At 36.2% G+C, this 23,899-nt stretch overlaps 1 protein-coding gene and 1 long non-coding RNA gene across 7 annotated transcripts; both read left to right on the top strand.

Annotated features, from left to right (window-relative positions):
• The first annotated feature begins 1,850 nt into the window (after positions 1–1,850).
• Positions 1,851–15,487, top strand: LOC148999967 (uncharacterized). 5 transcript variants are annotated; one of them, XM_089139320.1, is made up of 16 exons: positions 1,851–1,919; positions 2,610–2,792; positions 3,022–3,241; positions 3,426–3,454; positions 3,644–3,746; positions 4,918–5,092; positions 5,630–5,784; positions 6,053–6,103; positions 6,181–6,219; positions 7,644–7,920; positions 10,027–10,241; positions 10,635–10,733; positions 10,829–11,358; positions 11,966–12,729; positions 13,148–13,346; positions 14,201–15,487. In XM_089139320.1, exons 2-16 carry the CDS (start codon positions 2,709–2,711, stop codon positions 14,363–14,365), a joined length of 3,105 nt encoding a protein of 1,034 aa, XP_088995446.1. In that variant the 5' UTR covers positions 1,851–1,919; positions 2,610–2,708; the 3' UTR covers positions 14,366–15,487. The 5 variants fall into 5 exon arrangements, with proteins under 5 accessions (XP_088995446.1, XP_088995443.1, XP_088995447.1 ...); XM_089139317.1 differs by having other exon boundaries at positions 5,587–5,784; positions 6,053–6,219; XM_089139319.1 differs by lacking the exon at positions 1,851–1,919 and adding an exon at positions 1,957–1,973 and having other exon boundaries at positions 5,587–5,784; positions 6,053–6,219.
• Positions 15,488–15,593: 106 nt separating this feature from the next.
• On the top strand, positions 15,594–21,878 carry LOC148999966 (uncharacterized). 2 transcript variants are annotated; one of them, XR_016170662.1, is made up of 3 exons: positions 15,594–17,043; positions 17,146–18,851; positions 19,311–21,878. It is a non-coding gene; the product is annotated as an uncharacterized LOC148999966 (long non-coding RNA). The 2 variants fall into 2 exon arrangements; XR_016170661.1 differs by having other exon boundaries at positions 15,594–18,283; positions 18,705–18,851.
• The last annotated feature ends 2,021 nt before the right edge of the window (positions 21,879–23,899 follow it).

Raw genomic sequence — 23,899 nt, 5'->3', positions numbered from 1 at the left:
GTATATTTAAATAAAGGAATAATTACCGTTATCTCCCTATATTATAGCTTAATTACTCCTTTATCTTCTAGACTTTTTGAAATTACTAATCTAATCTTAAATTTTACATATAATTATTGTTGCCCCTGTTAAACTCCTTGGTTAAGAGATGATGTGACAAATTTTATTTTTTAAAAATTTTAAAATAATTTTAAGATTTATTCTACTTATTTATATTTTATATTAAGTTACATTATTATCTTAATAATTAGAAGAAAAAATTAACCCTAATTTGATAGCTTTTTATTTTTATTTTTTATATCAATTTTCAATTTAATTATTTTTTAGTTTTTGTTATTTTCTTTTCAATTTGATGTTATCAATTTTAAGAGGTTCTTACTTCCATTGGTTTTCATTTATTTACTATATAATTTGAAACTATCAATTTTAGGAAGTTCCTTTTCTTAGTGAAAAATAATAATTTAGAAAGTCTATTTTTAGAATTCAAAATAATAATGATATAACTATAAAATTAGTATTTTGTATTATTTTTTTTCTTCTAAATGAGGACAGTATTGTGTTTTAACTTCTTAATTTAGAAGGACAAAATATACATTGAACATTCAACTGTAATAGTCTCTTAGCACTATTAAAACTAAGGGTGTCAATAAGGTACCAAAACCGTTTAACCATACCTTACCATACTGTTTAAAACCACATTGTACCATACCGATTCAAATTCAGTACGGTATATACTGAAACCGTTTTTTGGAATATGGTATGGTATGGTTATGGTTTCAGACGGTATACCGTTGGTACATACCGTATACCGCACCAAATTACTGAATACTGAACCGTACCGAATACCGCCTTTGTGCCTCCATACCATTCCCCTCTCTTGGGCTTAGATCCCCCAATCCTAGGGATTGAGTTGATAATGACTTTAAAAAAAGGGGGAAAAAATATCTAATTAGTTTGGATGGCTAGACCATCACTAGGACCCATAGTTCCTCCAAGAGAGAAAATAGTCTAGAGGATCTTTTAAAGAGTTGCTCCAGCACTGCACGACAAAGGCCTTTAAACACTGATACACCCCTTTGTATTTGAAAGTAAAGACACCCTAAAATTGGATTTTCATACAGACGATGTGTTTTCAACGAATGACCTCATTCTTAAATAGTTTGTTAAGCTACGGAATAGTAACGACCAATTTATCATACATGTACACAATGGCAAGGGCCTTTATCATAATTTGTCTCCACAATCATCATGGGTAAGGGTGTCAATCTAGAGTTGAGATCCTCTACCCATGCCAGGTAGAAGACTATGCTCCCCTCACACTTTTCCATCACATAATAGGCGGAGAGTCCATCTTTGACCCACTTTGTTAGTACCTAGAGGTAGACCCTTCAAAATGTGTGGTGAGGGGTGTGATAGGAGCAAAATTCTATAACTCTGGACGTAGAGGATCCCAACTCATCAACTAAACCCATCCAACCCAAGCTCTGGGCTTTGAATAGGATCTGGGCTTTAACTTCTCCACCTGAAACTAAAGATTGGACTGCCTCATTCAGGTCAACTAGATTTGGGCTGGGCTGAGTTGAGACAATTAGGATTGCCCGAGTTTGAGAATTCCCAGCCCAACTCGGTCGATTGACATTCCTATGGGCGTGTAAGTGTAACGCATAACCCATACGGCCATTCCATCCTTTGAGGAAAAAAATCCTCTGTAGTGCGGCATTACAGTTTGACATGTGTCATATTCTTTATTAATGGTTTAGATTACAAACCTGAGTTTTAAGTAAAAAATACTCATGTTTATGAACCGTTTTAGCCAACCCCACCCGTTTTTATGACCCGTTCTAAGAAATGAAAAAACCCACTATGGAACTCCTTCCGTCATTCGTTCTCTCGCTCCCTTTCCTCCATCTCTCTACAGGGTAATGGTAGAATTTATTGTTTCCCTTAGGATAAATCGCTAGTGGAATGCTTAGGTTAATATGATCTGCATTTTGCCTCTGCTGTGTTCGTTACTGGTTTTGTGCGCATAAAGAGATTTGATAAACGATTAGATCTTGATCTCCATGGATGTTTCTTGTTCTATTCTGAGAGTTAATAGGCTACGACTGGAATTTGTTTTTTTTTTGCCGCATTGCAGTTTCGTTTATTAGTTTCTCTTTGAATCTTGGATTGTTAGATTAAAGTTTTATTTGATTTATCTTTATCTTGGAATCTTGACTCTGTGTGTATCTCTTGCTTTAACTCAATATTTTCTATTGGTTAAAAGTTTTCTCTATTTAGAATGAGGATTTTCCAATCCCAACCTTTCTGAAATCTTGTGGCTGGAGGTCTGTCTTATAATCGTACGCAGTGATTTTGGCATTCTCTTCTTGACTTTCTGGTTTGGCTTTATCAGAGCCCTTGCTTTTCCTGCAATATGAGAGTTAAGGCGAGAAATTCCTATTTTATATTTTTAAAGTTTTACAAGTTAGGGCGAGCTGAAAATGTCGGGAAACACATGAGTTCTTCTTGGCAAACGCTTGAACCATCTGATTTCTGATTTCAGAAGTTGCAGACTGTAGAGAGGTATCTGTCGAATTTATAAGCTTTTGATTTATGTTGTTTGTCAGGAGAGGGCTTTTGCTCGTTGAGGATGTATTCAAGAATCAGTGGTGTTCATTAACTAGAAAGAGATGAAGAAAAGGGTTCTCAAATGAAAGAGGAACACAATGAAGAAGAAAGCAACAGATGAGGAAGAGACCATGAAAGAATGCAGTGAGAGGGAAGAAGATGGAGTTGAAATGGCAAACGAGGTCGGTTTTCATTTTTTTTTTCAGAAACGGGTGGGTTGGCTAAAACGGGTCATAAGTGGGTATTTTTCATTTAAAACTCAGCTTTTTAATCTGTGCCATTAATTAAGAATTTGACACTTGTCAATCTGTGGTGCCGCACTGCTCTGCACAGCAGAGAGATGTGCATTTGCTGGCAGCGTGGGAACTACCAATTTTCGGTGTTCATTGCGTTTCCTTTTTCCTGGTGTAGCTCCAAGGGACAGTTAGAAGAGACGAGAACTCGAATCCAAAATTCTTAGCAGTAATGGAAGAGTCTACGAGAAAAAAGAAAGAGCTTGAATCAGAGATTCTTGACAAGGTTGGAGAGGTTGTTTCTACCATTAGAGAAGCAAAACATGTTGACCAAGTTATATGTTCACTACACTCCATTGCACTTAAGCTTTTCCCTGTTGATTCATCTCGTCTTTCAGGTTAGTCCTCATTTTGGACTATTTTGTGTCTTCTGTGACTAATTCTTCATTTTGAATCTCAATATATGACTAAAGTTCTCGTTCCATTCCGAAAAAAGTCGAAATTTTCATCTCCTGTGTAGTTATTTTTACTATAAAATCAGCTCCAATATTGTAATTTAATCAAATATTGTTCAAATTTCAGGGTGTGTTGATAGCCGCTTCAAGAATCAGGTTTGTTTAAGTTACTGTTTGCTTGTTTTTGTGTTGGTTCCAATTCAAAATTTTTTTTCATTGTCGCCATATAGGAGAAGCTACTTTGATTATATAAATGATCGAATTGGTTCATTTAGTATTGTAGAAATGGTCCACAATGCCGCTTCTTTTAGATTTTCACTCTAATACCTATTTTTGGCGTTTCAGTTACTCAGCGGCAAGATTCCTTCTCCTTCTGAGATGGAAGAATGGTGGAATGTTTTCTACCATGGAGCAGCATTTCCCACTCTGGCTAGGGTTTTAATATATGGTAAGATAACTGCATCTTTTTTAGTTTTGTTACTCATGTGAATTCACTGTTATGTATTGGTCGTTGAAATAATTTTTCCCTCAGAAAACGAGGATGCAAATACATTTACATGGACTCAAATGCACATCTGCTTTGGCATCTGTTATGAACACTATCTTTTCAAAACAAAACACAAGGACATAAATACATGCACATGGACTCAAAACAAACACACAAATGTTGTGAACTTTATCTTTTCAATAGTGCTTATCACCCCCCACCCTTTGGGTAGAAATCAGAAGTGTATGATCCCTTTGGGACAAGGAAATCTGGTGTCATAAACTGAAGTTTCCTTGTTACATAAACTTCTGTCCAGTTTCTACCAAATAATTTTGTTTTGTTGCATCAGGCCTATAAAATAACTCAACCTCCAAACTAAATGTGATTCGGCTACATGGATCATTGTCCTCCAATTAGTTCTATTCAAGTTTGTATTAAACACATGCCTAAGCCATGCATATCTCTTTCCAGAACTTCTCCTAGGGTTACCTTATGTCAGTGCTGAGCTCGTTTGGTTCCTTCAGTTGTAGGGAACTAGGGAGTGAATCCACTTTCTCTGTATTGTAGAATTCAAAGGCCTCCTTTTGACATGGCCATGCCACCTCTAGCAACTTTCTTGTGACATGTATTGGAGCTATCCAAAACCTGCTATAATGCAATCATTCCTTACTTTATCTTTCCTATTTTTCCACTGATCCATCTCGGCTTCTTCATTTCCTCTACACTGAGTTTGTTTATGTGATGTTTCTTAACGACCACATTTTGCTACATACATCATAGCTACTTATACTATAAAGTTTCCTTTTGGGTTTTAAAGGAATGCATCAATCAAATGCATCTCTCCAATTCATCGTAGTTTGATCCTTTGTGAAACATTGTCATCTGTATCACCTTCTTTTTTTATGTGTTTGGCTTGTATTTATTGAAAATAGGAGATGGAAATTAGGTTCAATGGAACAATTTTTGTAGACCCCCCCCCTGATTTTTATGGCCTCAGGTTTGAAAGCCAATGGCTAAACATGATTTAAATGATGTAGTTGATATCTGGAGCCTGGTTGGAGAAATCATAATTTTTTCACTGTCATTTTTTATGTCTGTGGTTGGTCATGCCCTATGTTTTTTGTGCATGCAGATATTGCTTTGGATTGGTTAGCTTGTTTCCCTTTTTCTGCTCGGGCACACGTGTATGATTCATTCTTTATTAAAGGGCCTCCTTCTGAGGTTGTTGAGGCTATAATTCCTGCTCTTCTAAAGAGTGGAAGTAAAAAAGATAATGATCTTAACGTTATCTGCTCAAATGTGGAAAGGTATCTGGCTACCTTATAGTATTGTCTACATTTTTGTTGTATATGCATCATCTGCATTTTACTTTTTCTTCGAGATTTCATTCTGTTTTTTGAGAAGATCATATTAGTTTGGCATATGTATGACAATCTGGGGAGGGGCACATAATGGAACTTTAGTAAATAATATGGCCCTCCTATGAATATGAAAGTGACTGTAAGCCTTGGCTTTGTAAACATATCATTGAACTTCTGAGAATTTGTTACCTCTTTCTTTTGGTATTATTGAGGGGGTTGTCTTGCATCAAATTGTATCCAAGCACTCCCACCTCATCCTGCCCCTCCTCCCAAAAGAATTGAAAAGGAATAGGTAAAACAAAACATTAAGTGTGGTCGGAAATAGAACTCAATATTACTTAAAGGTTCTTGACATATTGCTTTGCCTAATTATAATGGCCAACAGCTGATTTTTACTTTTTATTCTTGTTATTTTTTTAATAAATTTCCTTCTATAATAGAATTCTGGTGCTATGTTTGCTCGACAACAATGGCGTGCTGCAGATGGCTAGAGAGGTTGATGGTTATTGCTCATCAGAAATATCTACTAATAAGCTACTCAAAACAGACATTTCAGCCTACGCTTCTAGGATTGCACAGCTGGTTGCATCTATTCCTGACAAGGCTCGATTGGGAGCCCCAGCTGCACTCTCTTCCAAGTATCCACAAATGTTCTATTAGAAGATTTTTATTTGAATAATTTAGTGAGGCTAGAAGCATGATATAGAATTGAAAATTGAATCACATTTTATTTGCCAAGCAGCATAATGAATTTATTCTTGTTAAAGCATAGGACTTATGAATGTTGAATATCCAATTCTTTGTCTTCCTGGCTATTTAGTTCTAAGGACTAGTTACTTTTCAATTCTTTCTTTTATCTTTTTGTTCCTTGTATTCATCAATGTCTATTCTTGACGGTTATTATAGTCAGTTCTTTAAGCAAGTCATTATTCAGCTTCTTGCGGGAGCAGAAGAAAGGTCGGTTATATTATGTAACAATGGAGGGGCACTGGCACTGGATCAATGTGTTTCTGATGGTGTCTTCTTATTTATAGGGGAAACATTTTCTCGTATCTGTCGACGGGGATTTGCAGGTGATGTTTAATGAACTGAACCATTTGAAGTGCCTTTTGGAGTATGCAATTTCCTTTCTCCATGACAAGTTTTTTGTTTTTCCTGCCAAATTGTTGTTAGTAAAGCCTAGGTGACCCATCCCCTTGGCATCCAGGTGCCTTGAGAACTAGTGTCGCTTGGTTTGCTTAGGTGAGAGAGATGATTTTTTCTAGATGTGTATTGTGTCTTTCTTTTAAGTGTATGGCATTCTTTAGAGTGTTAAAGCTCCCAAACTAATCTTGTCAAACAAGGCTTTTTCACTCTTCATATTTTAATTTTTTTTAATCATTTACTTGGGCTGATGTTGCCAAATAATTTATAATATTGATAGTTGTAGTTATTTAATTAAGATTCATTACTAATTCTTCAAAAAAAGTTGTGCTAGTACACAATTTTTTAATCCATTAAGCTTAGAATTGAATAGAGATTTTGTTATATTAATCTTTCATCATGTCAGAGCAATAGATGCTGAAAAACCACAATTGTTTGTTTAAAACTTGTTTCTACCCTTTGTTTTCCAAAAACTTATTTTGGCTTGGTCAGGCTGTGGGATTGATTTTTTCCAGTCCTTGAGGATGAAATTTTTTTTATGCTACTTATACTTCAAAGTTATTTGATGGGGAGAACAAAAAAAGAAGTTGACACGGGGTTATATACTTATATGCTTTGATGAAATTGCTGTGGTACTTATTTCCTTTCTAGCTCTTTTTTGGTTTTTTGTTTGTTTGGGGGGGGGGTCTAGGAAATGGAGGGGACGGTTATATGCTTTGACTGAAATTGCTGTGGATTTCTTCAATTCAATTTTTTAAAACCCAAAAACAAACCAAAATTTGGGTTAACTTTTCAACTTCACCATTCAAGCTCCTTCATGAAAACCTTCATTGACAGAATCCCCCTCACTTACTGGGCCATAACCCTTGCATGAAACCCTAACTTTCACCTTGTTTTGGCTTCTGGTTGATCTCTCATAAATCTCAGATATCAAGTGGTATTAGAGAATTAATGAACATGGCAGGCTCTTGCTGCCCACAGCACCTGACTCTATGGAAAGAGTTTAAGAGATCTTTCAGCAACTAAAAGTTAATCTGAGAGCTTTTCAAACAAACTAGAGAACTTTGTTGTTGAGCAAAATTACTATCTATGATAGATTGTAGGCTTGCAAGTTGCACCACATGGCAGGTCATCCTAGTCCTCCAATAAAGGACAACAATATACCCATTAAAGAAGGTTGATATGCTGAGCTGATTATTATTAGTTACAGATCTCTTGGACTAGTTAAATATTAGTAGAAACTGTTCAACATCAGATATGCATAACTAGACTTGTCATTCCATCATTTTTACTTTCTTTCTACTATTTGTAGGATGGTTTCTAAACTCACTCAAAGGGAAGCACTTATTTGCAGATATTTTGCTAGCAGAAGTGATCCCTCGTATTCTCGGACTTATTCGAGGTTGCATATCATCAGATGCTAATTTTATAGACCACAATCTGTTCAGATCAAAAACTAACTTCCAGTTCTGGTTTATGATAATGGGGACAATAAAGGACTTGCATGCTGTGGAAAGATTGTCCGAACAGTTATTGCGTCAGCTCGCATATGAACATATTACTGATATTGAAGCTTACTGGACCTTATGGATATTGTTTCATCGAACTTTTAGAAGTCAAGCTTCAATGAGGTTGTGACCATCTATTTTTTGTATGTGTGTGTGAAACAAATTGTGCCTTGGTTTCCATGTCAATATCTTACCTCTTCTGCATTTCTGCATCTGTTTTTCATTAAAAGTGTTGCATTTCCTAATCACTATCTTTCCTCTTGCTTTATCAAATTTTCATTTAAATTGTTGCGTAGCTAATCACAAACATCAATTGATAATGTTTATGAAACACAAACAAGGTTAGAAGAAAGTTTAAGGGGAGTAGGTATCAAATGTGTAGTTTAGAGAGATGGAATTTTCATATTGCTTCCTCAGTTGTTTACTCTTTTCTCTGAAGTGAGTTGGTGGGTGGGTGAACCACACAGGCAATTCTTTCCAAAGTGTTTCTTGTTGCATGATCTAATTTCATTGATCATTTAACTTTTCTAGTGAGTTATGTACATTTTACTTCTGGAATATCTATATCATACTATTAAATGTGTGGCATAGAATCTATAACTTATTTTACCAGCTATTTTCTTAGTGATTAAGTCTGATGTAGTAGAGCTAATTATGCCACTTAGATTGATGTGTTCAATTGTCTGAGTGCATAGGTTCACAATCTTAGTAAACTTACATTCCCAGAAATTCCAGCTTGCATGCAACTTAGACACTTTTAGCCGGAAAGAAAAAAAGAAAAGCATTTAACTGGAAATTTAATGAAGTCGACTTTCCTTGGCATTTGCGATATGAACAATGTTTAGAACCTCTAAATTTGCCACGCTCTAATAGTCGGTCCAAATAGGGAAGTACGATAAGTCAGACCTTATGAGAAGCCTAAGTGAAGAAGTCCCAAAGGCCAAATATGTGGGTTCTAGAGTTGTCTCTTCTTTTCTTGTGTAATCCTGATTTCAATTTCCTAGTGTAATTGGGATTGTTAAGTATATTCTGCTTTACATGCCTACCACTCTAGTTTTCTATTTTTCAAAGTTGTGACAGAATCTAAAAATTCTAATCCAAGTCTGGTTGTTTGCCTATGTAAAGCTGTGTTTGAATCTAATGTCCTAAACAGCTCTTAATTGGTCGTGGAGCTTTGTTAGAGATGTATTGACACAGTTCTCTAGAGTGGTGCTCAATAGAGTCAATACATTATTTTTAAATAAAAGTTCAAATACCATGGAGTGTTTCACTATAATCTAGACTCCAGAAAAACTTAAGCATTTCCCCTACAGGAGAATATAACAAATACAGTTTATGGAAAACGAAGATTCTGGTACATCTATTAACCCAATTGAGGATGCAACTTACATTTCATTATAAGTGTTGCATTTCCTAATCACCATCTTTTCTCTTGCAACTTATCAATGACTATAACCCTTTTGGTATGAATAGTTTATTGGTCTGGGCATGGATTCCCTATTTGGACATCTTGTTTGGCTACTAGATTTATGTTCTTAATATCCTGGATATTGGCAAGGAATTGATTGAAACTTTAGCATGGGCTCATGAATGCACACCTTTGGCTGATTTGATTCGATGGAGAGATAAACCAGTGGCTCTTTCCATTGTGCAAGCAAGATTGGTTGGCTTAGCCCACTTTTCTGTAGGGAGTATATTTACTTATGCAGCTTTCTTGATTGCTGCTACATCAGGCAAATTAAGCTAATTCGTTTTTTAATATGTTGTATCTGTGACAATCTCATGCTTTCTATGAAGAAGGGGCCTACAGTCTTCTATTTCTACATCTTGGAGATTAAAATCTATTTTATGATTGTAGCAGGTGTTGCATTATAACTGTAATTGCAACTCATGCACCAGGTGATTCCTTTTCATTGTAAAACATTTGTTAGCAGAATGGCATGAACTTCTATCACATGATCAATGATGCATGTCCTTCCTAGCTGTAACTATCAAGTTGTCTTGGTACCTTGAAAGATATTCTCTTGTTGGAGTCATGTGATTGGCATTTACATGTTCGACATCTTTGTTTTGTGGTTGCTTTGTAGAATATAAAGTTGTTGATGCATCCTATTCGAATGCTGTTGTCTATTAATAATCCCATTTTATGTGATAAGCAATATTTACCTACATTTCTTGGTTTTATTTACAGTGTCATCATGTTGATTTGTGGCGGTTTCTCTTTTTCAGAGCTATTTTTGTTGACAAATTTTTATTTTGGAAAGTATTTCCTCTCTGTTGCCTGAGGTGGATTCTTCAGTTTGCTGTTCTTGATTGCCCACCAAGTTCTGAATCATTGACGAAAGGTCAGAATACTCAAAGCCTCATAGACATAGTGCAGTGTCTGATTGGGGTTTGGTCTAAACGTCAATTTGTACAATCTGCTGCAATGGAGCAACAAACATGTATCCTTCTTTGTACTGCCTACTTTTTTGCGTTCAGTAATATATGAATTGCACAATATTTCAATTTCATGAAAAGTCTGATATCTAGCATCAATTTGATATGTAATTTACTTAGAATAATGTACTCTTTCTTTCCAGGAGTACCACTTGTAGTTTCTTTTCTGAAGTATGCCACCTATAAGCGATAGGAGTTAAGCATGTTGAGTTGAATTCTTTCTCTTTAGTATATTTCTGTAAATTGATTCATCACTGGAAAATGGGACTTGGAATTTCAGAATCTCTTCCCTTCCCCCACCTCTCACCCATAAATAGGTGAAAATAACTAGATTTAGTTAGTTTGTTCTTTGGAAATTTTATTATCTACATTTTGCAGCTTCTTAACTGAAGTTTCAGATGTTACTGCGGCTGTTGGCCTCTCCTTGGAGCAGATGTCAAAAGAAGAACTAGAAACAGCCAAGGATGTGATGCCCTTAATCCTTCAGGGAGTTAGCTGTAGATTTCTTGACTTCCCTGTTTGTTTTAGTACCTTTGCCGTTGAGAGATTATGTTGCATTCTTATATCTGACCATCTCTTTAACTTTTTGTAGGTAGACTGGAGAGCCCCATCACTTTAGTACGGAGAATGGCTAGTTGTATAGCTTTAGTGTTCTCTAAAGTAGTAGACCCGAAAAATCCTCTTTACCTTGATGACAGTTGTAGTGAGGGGACTATCGACTGGGAATTTGGGTTCAATAAACCCACAAAACGAGTTCCAGCTAGTTCAGATTGCATAGGAAAGGCTAATAATGAAGTGACAAGTTGTGTCTCTGAGCTGAAAAGGGGAGTCAGCAGTGCTGCTGATGGTTGGAAAAATAACAGTGTGAAGGATAGGCACAAGAAATCTGAATTAAAGTTGGTTGATCCAGATGAGGTTGTTGACCCAACGTCTCTATATGATGAATACTCCGATGAAGACAAAGATGATGATGATGATAATGACACTGAGAATTCTGAATGCTCAAGTGACTCATCATTGCAGCCATATGACCTGTCTGATGACGATGGAGACTTGAAAATGAAATTATCCCAGCTGGTTGATCTAGTTGGAGCATTACGCAAACCTGACAATCCAGACAGTGTAAGTGTAAATCTAATATACTCTCTGGTAAATAGATGGTAAAGAAGGTTGAATGATGATAATATCATTGTCTTGGGAAGATAGATAATTTAAAACCTACACTTGCAGCATCCCTAGAAATGTGGGAAACTAATCTAATCGGATTGTCATATGATGGTTAAGCAAAAAAAGGGGAAAATTGAAGCCCTTTATGATAAAAACAATATGTTGAACACTTACCCTACCCTTTCCCGACAAAAAAGGAGGGGAGGGGGGGGGGAGAGAAAGAAGAAATTTCTTCCCATTTAGTTGATTCATCAAGTATGACCTTGAAGAGCTGATTAGAGAGCAAGGACCCATTTAGCTTATCCCATTTAGTTGGGATAATGACATGTAGTTTTTTGGTTCTATTTGGTTGACGTTGGCTTCTTCTAGGCGACTATTCTGTGGGTGGTCTTAAAAGAACCACAACAGGGTAAGCATGTCCATCTAGTGAACGAAATGCACAGTAGTATCACTTTATCATCACTAACTAATGGACCATTTGAATGGAAAATGTTAGACTCGTTTTGTTTGGAATTATGCTGAAAAAATAAAATTTAGTTATTAACTAATTCTGTTATTTTAGGTGGAAAGGGCACTTGATGTTGCTGATAAGCTTGTAAGAGCATCACCTGATGAACTTCAGTATGTCTCTGATGATCTTGTGAGAACACTAGTGCAGGTCCGTTGTTCTGATCTCACCGTTGAAGGAGAGGAAGATTCAGCAGAAGAAAAGAGGCAACGAGCACTGGTTGCGTTGCTTGTTACATGTCCATTTGAATCTGTTGCTGCTGTAAACAAATTATTGTATTCACCTAATTTGGATATCAGTCAACGCATTCTGATACTTGATGTCATGAGTGATGCAGCAGAAGAGCTTGCTCATGCTATAAGCAATAGACCAAGGCATCAGCAAGGGAACTTAATATCTACTTCAGAGAAGCCATGGTTCTTACCTCCAAGCAAGGGGCCTGTAGGAGCAGGCCCTTGGAAAGAGGCCTCCGAAACAGAAACCTCTTTGAATTGGTCATATCGCTATGAGAGGAATCTTCCACTGAAACCTAGTCAGAAAAAAATTGGCAAGTCACGAAGATGGAGCCTCCAATCTGAAAGGATGCAACAAAACCCATTGGAATATTCGAAAAATGAGTTCCCTCTATATGCAGCTGCATTTATGCTTCCAGCTATGCAGGGGTATGATAAGAAGAGGCATGGTGTTGACTTGCTTGGTGGGGACTTTGTTGTTCTTGGGAAACTTATCCACATGCTTGGTGTTTGTATGAGATGTGTAGCCATGCATCCTGAGGCGATGGCTTTAGCTCCTGCCCTTCTTGATATGTTAAGCTCTAGGTATGGTTTAATATAAACCAATTTAATATTATAGGGGAGTTTCAGTAGCAATGGCAACCAATGGCATTCTGGTATATGTGGTGTGGGCATGATGTAAGAGGATCCTTCACTCCTTTGTACCATCTTTGGGATATTGTACCCAACACTCAATCATGACACCTAAAAGGAAGAACACTAACGTGATTGGTTAATACATAGCCACAAGGAGGACAACTATAATCTTTTGAGGCAGCTGTTTTTGGCTTGCAGATTTTCTGGGTTGGATCCATCGAGTTGCTGGAAATCACTGCTTTATGAACCTACAGCACATTACTAAGTTGCCGTTGGTAGAAGAGTCCCATGCCTAATAACTAAATCTGGAACTTTGTGTCTTATATATTTTGGGATTATTTGATGTTTTTTTTTCTGTTCCATCCAGGGAGGTTTCGCATCATGTGGAAGCCTATGTTAGAAGATCAGTGCTGTTTGCAGCTTCATGCGTCTTGGTGGCGCTTCATCCCTCTTTTGTAGCATCCGCTTTGATTGAAGGCAATGCTGAATTATCTAAAGGACTTGAATGGATACGCACGTGGGCTCTGCTTATTGTTGAATCAGATACAGATAATGAATGCTCAATGGTAAGTATTACCAAAGCTCTATTGTTGGAGGTGCAATTAGAATTACAAACTAGGAAAGGGAAAGTTTGGTCTACATCAGTTAGCTTTTTCTTCAGTTATCACAAATCAAATTGTTTCACAAGAACTGTATTTATTAATTAAGACAACGGGACACTAAAAGAAGGTTACACTTCTTAATTCAAATTACAAACTAGGAAAGGGAAAGTTTGGTCTACATCAGTTAGCTTTTTCTTCAGTTATCACAAATCTTATTGTTTCACAAGAACTGCATTTATTAATTAAGACAACGGGACACTAAAAGAAGGTTACACTTCTTAATTCACCACTCCGGTCACAAGAGTTCCCTGTATATAAATGATTATAGTTATGAAGGCAGCCTTTTTTTTTGGTTTCTGGATGAATTGCAGGCAGCCTTAACCAATGGCCAGGATGGTTCTTTTCATTTGTCCCTTCTTTTTCTTTTGTTTCTTTTTTTAAACGGGAAAGGGAGGAAGGGGGAATAATGGCATACTGGCAGCATGCCTACATTTAATTCTTGTGTGTACATATAGGCAAGAGATCTGTCTGGTCTTGTAGTTCATGCTCCAGCTCAAGGGCCAATGGGGGAGTGCATAGAGAGATCTTCCTGAAGGGGATTTTTATTTCACTAGGGCTGAGTGGTAAATCAATGATATCTCTCCAGTTGCTTGCTTTTAAAACTTGATTTCTATAATCTTTTGTATCCCTAACCAATCATTTGGATCCATCTTATTTTGATTACATTTTTTTTGGCAAAAATCTTATTGTGATTACTTACCACAACCAATTATTGTTTGTTATGGTGACTGAGAACTTTGATATTAATATTTGTGTAGATGTCAATGACTTGTCTGCAACTGCACAGTGAAATGGCTCTGCAAGCTTCTCGAGCGCTTGAATCCACAGACAACACATTCAAGGCAAAAGGCACTGACGTCTCAACTGATCTTTTGAAGGCTGAAATCAAAATTCCCTACTCAAATGTGAGATATCAAATGTGAAGCTCTTGTACAGTAATCCATGCAGTCTAAAGCACCTGCTGATGATCCGGTTTTTCCTTTTCTTTAGTATTCTGGAGCTCACTGTGCTAGTCATTTTGTAACTTGTTCATGTCCGATTAGCACTTAGCAATGGCTATGTAGATTAATTGTATACTGGTTGTTATTTAATGAGATATCTTGAGGCATAGTTGGTTATCATTTCGTAATGGGAAGGTGGTAGCTGAACGGACATGTGAATATGTTAGTTGAATTGTTTTAAATATTTACCGTCAGATTTGCTAACTAAATCTGAATATTCCAATAAAATTCTTATATTTTTCACCCGTATTTATGAGTTGACCTTACCTTCTATTGGCAGTTAAATTTAAAAAAAAAATAGTAACAAACCACGCTTGATTCTTGCTCGCGGGCTGACAGTTATACTAACGACTCTTCTCCTTCTTCTGTTTGTTCTCTCTCTTCCTCTTCCTTCTCTATTGGCTTCACTTTCCTCTATTGCTTCTCTATTGGCTTCACTGAAAACTTGCGCCCATCGAGTTTGGAACATTGCAGTGGTTCTTTTGCTGTCGTTGAAAAGGAAATTTCATTTCACAGCACCTCTTTTGGTACGCACGACATTCCTTAGTTTTCTTCCCATCCAAACTACTTTTACTTTTAGATGTTATATTTTTTGTGCTAACTTTAACGCTAAAGTTTCAGGTTGTTGTTTCATTGCACTTGCTAAAATCTGTAGATGGTTTCTATTCATTTTTTTGCGTCATTATCGATCTACTTTCTGAAGTCCCTCTCTTGCTATAATTTTTCAATTCAGATTTCTGAAACTTGGTTTGGATCTCTTTTATGATCTCTAGTTAATCTTTATCTGAAAGTTCTTATTTGCTCTGATATGAAACCCCTAAGGCATTCCTATTGGCTTTTGTATCATTCCAAAAATTCACCTGACAATTACAACCAGACCAGAAACCATTGAACAAAGATTTTCTGAAGCCTCAACTCAACTCTATGATGAAAGTATGTATAAACAAGAGAATATGGACGCAAAAATTAGCATTATTGGCTTGCTATTTTCTGCTTGTCAAATTCTAACTTTCATACTCATTGAACTCAGTACAATAACTCTATATGCATCCAAATCTATTATCAAAATTTGATAATCTTTTATAGACATGTTGTATTGACTAGTTAAAGAAATGTACTAGAATTTTATGTATACCAAATTTGTCTTGATTAAATTGTTCAATCTTCTCTAAATTTTGTCCTTGTTCCTATATATGTGATTTGTTGATTTCCCCCCTCCCCCCCCTTTTAAAATCAATGTTCCACCATTACTCTCAATAAGATTTGTCAAATCACTAGTGTCAATCATCATATGCAATGTATATTGCTTGGTTGTGGCCTAATAGTGGATGAAACAAAAGATTCATTTATATGGTTATTTAGGACATGGCTTCAAGCTATGCATAATGTACAACTGAAGGCAATATTGATTGATGAAGATCCAACAATATTGAGAGCAATAAAGCAAGTTTTGCCATCAACTGTCCATAGACTCTGTGGATGGCATTTGGAGAAACACAAGATCAAACACATGGGGCCACTGTACAAGTGACATCCTGACTTTAAATCAGCTTATAACAGTTGTATACTTGTATTAATGATTCAAGGACACCACAAGAGTTTGAGGAGAGTTGGCATTTGATGATACAAAGATACCTTTAAAAAATCATAAGTGGTTAGAAAGACAGTTCAAGATACAGCAACATTGGATGAAATTTTATTTTATTTATTTATTTATTTCTGGTATGAGTACGACTCAAAGAGGAGCGTCAATGAATAAGTATTTTAAGGGCTTCTTTACACCATCTACCCCAATTAGTGAGTTTGTAACTCAGTATGAAGAAGCTATAAAGAAAAGGCAAGGAAAGGAAGCCAAAGAAGACACCAACATCACTTCCATCCCTACTTGTTGTACTGCTCATAAAATTGAACATCAAGGTGTTGAGATTTTCATGGCAAAAGTGTTTAGTGTTTTCTCAACTGAGTGACATAATTCTTTTGGTCTTGAGGCAGAGCTTTGTGATGATGATAGGTACAAGGTTTGTTTAAAGTAGGGAGATCAATAGAGTAGGGTGCAGTATGTGTTGGATAACCAAGAGAGTGAAGTCACCAGCTGCAGTTGTAAGTTGTTTGAGCAAAAAGGTATACTTTGCAGGTACATACTTAAGATTTAAGTAATAACAAACAGATCCTAGATTCCCATGAAGTATATTTTGCATAGATGGACTAAAGCTGCTCATACTGATAATAGTGGATCTATAACTAGCGAAGGCTCATCTCAAGAACGTCAACAACTTGTTTGGATTCTACATGACCTTGCCAACAAGTTAGCAATTGAAGGATCAATTTCACAACAGAGGTATAATGCTGCTTTTAGAATTTTGAGCGATGGTCTTAAGGAGGTGTTGAGTTTGCAACCGACTGTTAGCACTTCAACTGCCAATTTGTGTCCTTTGAATCCAACAGGGCCTCCAGTACGTGATATGTCACATCCTTCTTTAAGCAAAGGAAGACCAAGAGTATCCCGTTTCGTTTCATGCATCGAAGATGTTAATAGCAAAAGGGATTATCGTTGCTTTGGTTACAATAGTTCTAGGCATAACATCATGACATGTCCATGGGTAATATTCTTATTTCCAATTATTGTATTTTGTGGAGTAATTTTTTTTTATTTTTATTATGAATAATTTTGAAACAAAAAATTGTACATGCTATAATTGTAGGTTCATTCTTCAACTAGAGATGACAATACACAAGGCACTCATTTGGTGATGGATTTAGATTTGAACGGTAATAGAATTATTTATTTTAAATTCAATAACATATTTTATATTCATTTGTATTACTTCTATTTTATGTGCATAACAAACCATAGTTTCTGTTCTAGAACCCCCTAGTGGTAATTGACAGTACATGGTTGTTAAGTTGCTCCAAGTTTAGCAAGGAGTGGGGAGTTGGAGAAGCAAAACACTCTTCAGATCATGCCAAACCTGCAAGGTTGTTCAGAGGAAGGCATGTATTCTTTTACGTTTGGTTCATTCTTTTATATGCACATTCATGATCTTTGATTTCTCGTTGTGTTCTCTTGCACTTTCATTAATGAATGAATTTTATGTTAAAATGTCTTAGGCTCTCAGTGAATTGTGTCAACTCCATCTCGTGAAAGCAGAAATTGCGTGAGCTTTATCCCCAAACGAGTTTAAACTAGTTGAATATTTAGGGTTTTATACTTTAGTCTTTGATCCCCACCTCCAACCCAAACTTCACAATGAAAATGTCAGTGTTGAAGTTGAATTTTCACTTTGCAGATACAGTCTCGGTGGGTTTTTCCTTGCTCACAATGATGATAGTCCAGTTGGGATATTTGGCTAGGTTAGAGATGTTAATTTTTTTTGCACTACACTAATAATTTCAACTTACATTTCATCCCAATATATGTCTGTAGTTGACTGCTACCATGTTGGCTTGGGTGGTCATGCCTAGGCTGTTGATGAAATTTCACCAATACTCGACACCAGGAACTGCTACACTGCCATATGGGAACCTATCTCAGGAACATCCTTATGAGAAAAGCTTCTAGGGTGCTTTGGAAGACCTTGTGCATTATCTAATCACCTTTATGGCATTTTCTCACTTGTGAATTCATGCTTCTTTCGTTAAGCCCTTAGCTCAATTGAGCTTAACTTCATCTTATTGCTGTTTTGTTTGCAGTCTGTGATTATAAACTTGGAGTAAATGACTTATTATTCTTGTTATATCCATGTTCAGAGGTCTGGTCGCTGCTCTGACCACAGTTACATCTCAATATGTTGCTCAAGCTCGGATTGGTGCAGTTATAATCTCATTTGTATGGTTTCTCAGGTTGTATTATGTAGAAAATAGTTCATGAATCCATGTCTATGCTGTTCTTAATTTCTAGTTTTACCTCTGTCATCATGCTTGGTCTCTGTTTGGAAATTATGTTCATGCCAATTTAATAATAGAATTGATATTTATTTTCTTTGACTTATTAGTATGATGTCATGTGCATATATGGCTTCCTATGGTCGTGAAATATTGATTCCAAAGAGGTTATATAATGAAGATCATTATATAAAACAAAATTTTCTTCTTTTGTAACCTAGGCTTTTATTGGATTACTCTGTGCATGGTAGGTTACCAAAAGGACTACTAGTTTATTTTCAAACAAATCAAACTGTCTGCTTTCTTGCTTCCATTGGACGACTTGCTGCTGCAATTAGTACTCTCTTTAGGAATTATTTCTGATTAACTTTATATGTAGGTAGAAAATCTCACTCATAAAGCACAACTGCTAGATGATGAGCTGGAAAGAATGACAAAGCAGCTGAAAGAAGCCATAGAAATTGCAGGGGAAGAGGCTGCGAAATGCAAAGCAGCATAGGAAGTGATTAAATCACTGACTGCCCACGTAAGATACATGTTTACATTCATAGTTCTTCATCAAGTATAGATTTTACTGTAAGTTGACTAGGATTTAGTTTAGCATTAATTGCTATATTGGCTTGGTTTTTGCTATGCTTTGGGTTTTCATTACACTCATCTTAGAAGATCGAACTTTTTGGAGCAAAAATGTTATACCCTTTCTGTAAATGTAATAAGTATTAGATTCTATGTTTTTGCGACTGGTTTTACCAGTTGCATGATTCCAGTATCCTTGTCTTTCTTATTATGTTGGTATTTTTCTATTTAACAGTACTTCTATGTTTGTCGGTGTTGAACTATGGGGTAATCTATTGGATTCTGTTAGGGCCCTGGGATCATGACATGTGGAAAAGAGAAAAGGAGTTGCCATAACCAACTACTGGTTGGTGGGGAAATGAGTGCTTGCTGCTGACTTCTTGTCCTTTTAATTTTCATATTGCTGAAGGATATGGCTGAAAGGTCACCAGTGGGAGCAGTGTGCAACTGGTTCCAGTCCTGCTTCAGTAGATGTTTCTGCTGCACCAGTTGAAGTGGCTGAGCAGTCCAGCAGCTTCCCATGAACCAAATACTAACGGAGCAACTAGCATGGTACTTCCCAATGGATACAACAGCAGCGGTAACTGTAATTCCAATCACAACAGACTGGGCCATTCAGAAGCAACTACCAGGAATGGAACAGAACAGAGGTGAAACTAATCACAATGCTGAATGGGTTGAGCAAGATGAGCCTGGTGTGTATATCACGCTTACACACCATTGATTCCTATACCAGGTATGAATTCGAATGAATATGATATCTGTGGGAAAACATCACGGATCAATGCTGTTTAGAAAGGATCTATCTCTTGCTTGCTTTGCTAAGCAAATAAAAATTTATTTATTTTTCATGGATAGGGAAGAGTTGATTTGAGGTTCGTAATGGAAATGTCAAATTTTATTCTGTTTAGTAGGACTGTTTTGTTTTTCTCTTGTGGTCTTATGTGAATATTGGGACTCAAGGAGTAGGTCATAGTATGTGATCTTCAGTAAACAGGATTTATATTGTGCATGTATTTGAAATTCAGTGCTTTGGAATTGAAGAGAAAATTCTGAAGCTTGGGTTTAGTTTGTACCGAAGTATAAAATCTTATTCTGGTATGGGAATGAGGGACTTTGTTTATTTATTTATTTTGTGAATCCTTTGACCTATGCTTGAATAAGGAGAAGAATGGAGAAAATATGTAGCAGCTCCATCATGATGCCTTGCAAGTAGAATTGCCAAATTTTAAAGTATGAACAGCTCAAATCCTCTGTAAACATGTTGGATTGTGATTATACATTCTTATTAAAGAATTATGATGGTTATCCTATTAAAGTGAGAGTTAAATATGGAAACATGATCTGTTGCCAAGCAACCCTGTGCAATTCTAGGATATTGAATCCTCCACTCCATCAGTTACGAGGAGGTCAACTCTTCTTGTGAAGTGCAAACTAAACTCAAGTTGTTTGTGATGTTAAACTCATAACAAATCAAAAGAATCTTGGTGGATTTGAACCACCATCCTCTTGAAACATGCTCATGTGCCAAGTGCTCTATCAATTGAGCTAAAGATCATTAATTCATGTGGGGTTAGAATTAGAGAATGGTTAGACTTAATAAAGAAACCCAAATAGACCACAAAGAATTGAAGTGCAGCAGGATGTTGGTTGAAGACTTCGGATAAACTGGTGCACCGGGTTAGATTTACTTCTGGTATTAAATTTATCCATTATTAGAAAGATCTAGATTGCTTTGCCTTGCTTTGGTTTTCATTCTAAATATTTTAAGTTGCACAATAAGGAACTGATTTGAATCTTCTATTTATTGATTCTGCCATGTCATGTTTGATTATTTGGTTCTCTAATTCAAGTGGTTCTAATCTGGCACTTGAATTGCTATTCTGTAGTACTACTGTGTTCTAGTTGGATTTCATCATATTGATTATATGGTTTTGTAATTTGTGATTACCCTGTTTTATCATTCTCTTCAGTTTTATTTGTGCATTGGTTCAAGACTTGGGGTCATTCATTGAGTCGAGTAGCATGTTTTATTGCAATTATTTTCTCTTGAAATGCTCCTAGTTTACATTATTGACATGATGTTTTAGACATACTTTGATACAAGTTGCCGATATGATTCATCTTTTGGAATTTGAAGAAACCACTTAGGAAGGGAACTTAGATTAGCTTTCTGGCTTGGCTGGTCTGACTCTGTTTTTTTTAATTAGTAATCTCTTTTTTCTCAGATTAGATTACCTTTTAATTGACCATTGAATCGTTTTGTATTTAAAAGACCATTGATCAGTTGGTCTTACTGTATTCAGTCAGATATATTAAGAAGACCAATATGTGAGATTGAAATTGATTATTCTGATGATTTTTTACTAATAGATCTGTTGCCTTTTTTAGAAGGAAAACAATGTGAGCATTGGTTAGGGTATTCAAAAAAGTCTAGGTTATTTGGCTGCTGTCCAATTGATCTGTTTTGGCTGGAAGTCCAAGTTCCTCCCTCCATATCATTCTGGCAACTGAAAGCAAGTCAGGTGAACATGGAAACTATCACTGCCCTACCACTGATGAGGTTCATATTTGAAATATAGTGCTCAACGTGTTGCACAAAATTAGAATGGGCTCCAATGCTAAATAACAATAGATTTCCTCTTTGAAGGGTGAAGATCTGCATCTTATTTACAGTATATTTACCTAAACATAGTGTTGCTGCTGTCCAATTGATCTTTTTACATTGGAACGACTTGTACTCCCAGTGCACCAGTGTCGGATAATACTTGGGCAATTGAAGATATGAGCAGCATTTAGATAGGGTCTATCTCTTGCTCGCTTTGTTAAGCAAATAAAACTTTTATTTTTTTTCTTGGATGAATGCTATCCATGATCATGTTAATAAATTATTCCAATACACTTCTCATTGTTTTGCTTATAATCTTGTTTGATGTTCTCATTATTGGCTATATTCATCCAAATGTTCTAAAATACGATTATTGTAACATATTTGATTTTTTAGGTGAATCCTTAGCTCAACTGGGAGAGCACCTAGATATTATCTAGGGGATGATGGTTCGATCCCATCAGGATTTGGTATATAGAATGTTTATCTAAAATCTGTGCTGAAACAATCATTCAACTAATTGTTAGACTTAGGTGAATGATCTAAGAAAACTCAGCTATATGTGTGGTTTGGGGATTTGGTACCTTGTTTTCATTAAATTCTTTGCAAAAGTAGTATGAACTTCATAACCTTTTCCAGTGAGATCTTAATGGTTGGGAAAGGAACCATGGATACCATTAAGAATGTCATGAAAACTTAGGTAAGCATTAACGGGGCATCTTTAGGATTCCTTTTTATTTTGGCCCAAGGTATGGTGTTGGAGGAAATATTTGATGGAAAGGGCTTATCACACTCTTGTTGCTTCTCCCACAAGTCCACATCAGAAAAAAAGGCCCGAACAACCCCTGTTAAAATTAAATGTTCTCTATATGTGCTGTTGATCGCCACTCTGTTTCTCTAGGATCCATGTGATATCCCATGATGCAAACACACTTGATTCATATTAAGTAAGATCAGCCATCGCAGAATAATATGCAGAGGAGTTGCAACTGTGTTGGATATGAAGTCTCTATTCTGGATTTATGTCATGCATTGCGAAGCAAGAAAACAAGAAGCATTGGATATTGGAATACATTCTAAACCCAAATCTCTGAAATTGCAAACAAAGCACAGCTGTAGCCTTTATTCAGAACCCAAATTAGTGTGAAATACCTTACCTGTGTTAGACAAAATAATCTAAGTCATGTTTCCTATGTTTTTCTGTTTTCGATAGAGTTTGGCAGGGTGAGAAAAGGTTATCTATCTCTGTTATTGTCTTCAAGTTCAATTCCATTTGTTTTAGAACTCTTGTTTGTGATAAATGAAGAAGGGTATGTGTGCTTCTGTTCTAAGAAAAATGAAGGCATGAGAAGTTATCAAGCAACAAAAACTCAATTCCAGTTAGCCAAAGTAGTACTTAGCATTGTGTCTAACAAATCCAATTGCCAAAAAAACCTGCTGCATTGTATCAAATGGTGCAAAGTTGAATTCAAACTCTGATTTAGTTATCATAAAAAGAATGAATTCTAAGTTTTGTCTCAAATGAATAGAAATCATAAAGAACCTTTCTTTTGATGGAAAAAAAAAGAAAAGTATACATGTTACACACTATGGAGTGCACAAGGAAATTACATGAGCACTCATCTACCTTTCAACAAAAATAAAGAACACGACTCATATATTGAGCCTCTAAAAGAAATTGTTAATCCCTAAAATTGAATATCCCTGCTTTTCAACTGTGTATACAAAGCTTGAGTATAGACTCTCCAAGCATGTTTCTTGCTGTGTTCTATCCATTTGAGACTGATTCAAACTTCACAACTCCAATACCTAGCATTTACAAAGCCATTCTTGTAGGAGCTACATTCCTCAAAGGTCTTCTTGGATCTCAGATTTAGTGTTCATCACAAAGGGTGCATACTGAACAACAGTTTCATTCAAAGGTTGGCCTCCAATCAAAGCAAACCTGAGTGGTTGGCTTGATCAGCCACACTTTAAGCCCATTTCCTGGACCCAAAAGCAAGAGCTGCCTGGGCCCTGCAGGTGATTCATCTGAGGATCCAAACACACCATCTCCTTCAAGCGTATACACAAAGGCATTCCATGATTCTGGGGTGCTTTGAAACCATTCAGTTCCAGAATTTAGGGTGAAATCAAGATACATTGCTGGTGTCGTGGTGAATCAAGACTAGTATCATCTAGTATAAGCCTTTGGCTGCATTTGAAACAACCAATCAGTATATGGCAGAGGATCATCTTATAAACTTCAATACAAATTTAAAAACATTTTAAATCCATTAAGAAGCAACCAAATGTTATACTTCTCATCACTGCTAATGCAATTTTTCGACAAATCTACAGAGTTCAGAAACTCACCTCAATACAATGGAACCCAAAAGGATATACAGCTT

Source organism: Hakea prostrata, chromosome 11, assembly GCF_041222555.1.
Source record: "Hakea prostrata isolate BN-2017 chromosome 11, UWA_Hpros_2, whole genome shotgun sequence".
NCBI lineage: Eukaryota > Viridiplantae > Streptophyta > Magnoliopsida > Proteales > Proteaceae > Hakea > Hakea prostrata.
Note: the sequence above shows the minus strand (reverse complement) of the source record. Positions and strands in the feature narration are given on the sequence as shown.

Coding starts and splice junctions, on each gene's coding strand:
- LOC148999967 (XM_089139317.1), top strand. CDS start 2,709: ATGAAGAAGAAAGCAACAGATGAGGAAGAGACCATGAAAGAATGCAGT. Junction 3,455..3,643: donor ATAGCCGCTTCAAGAATCAG/GTTTGTTTAAGT, acceptor TTGGCGTTTCAG/TTACTCAGCGGCAAGATTCC. Junction 7,921..10,026: donor AGAAGTCAAGCTTCAATGAG/GTTGTGACCATC, acceptor TCTCTTTTTCAG/AGCTATTTTTGTTGACAAAT.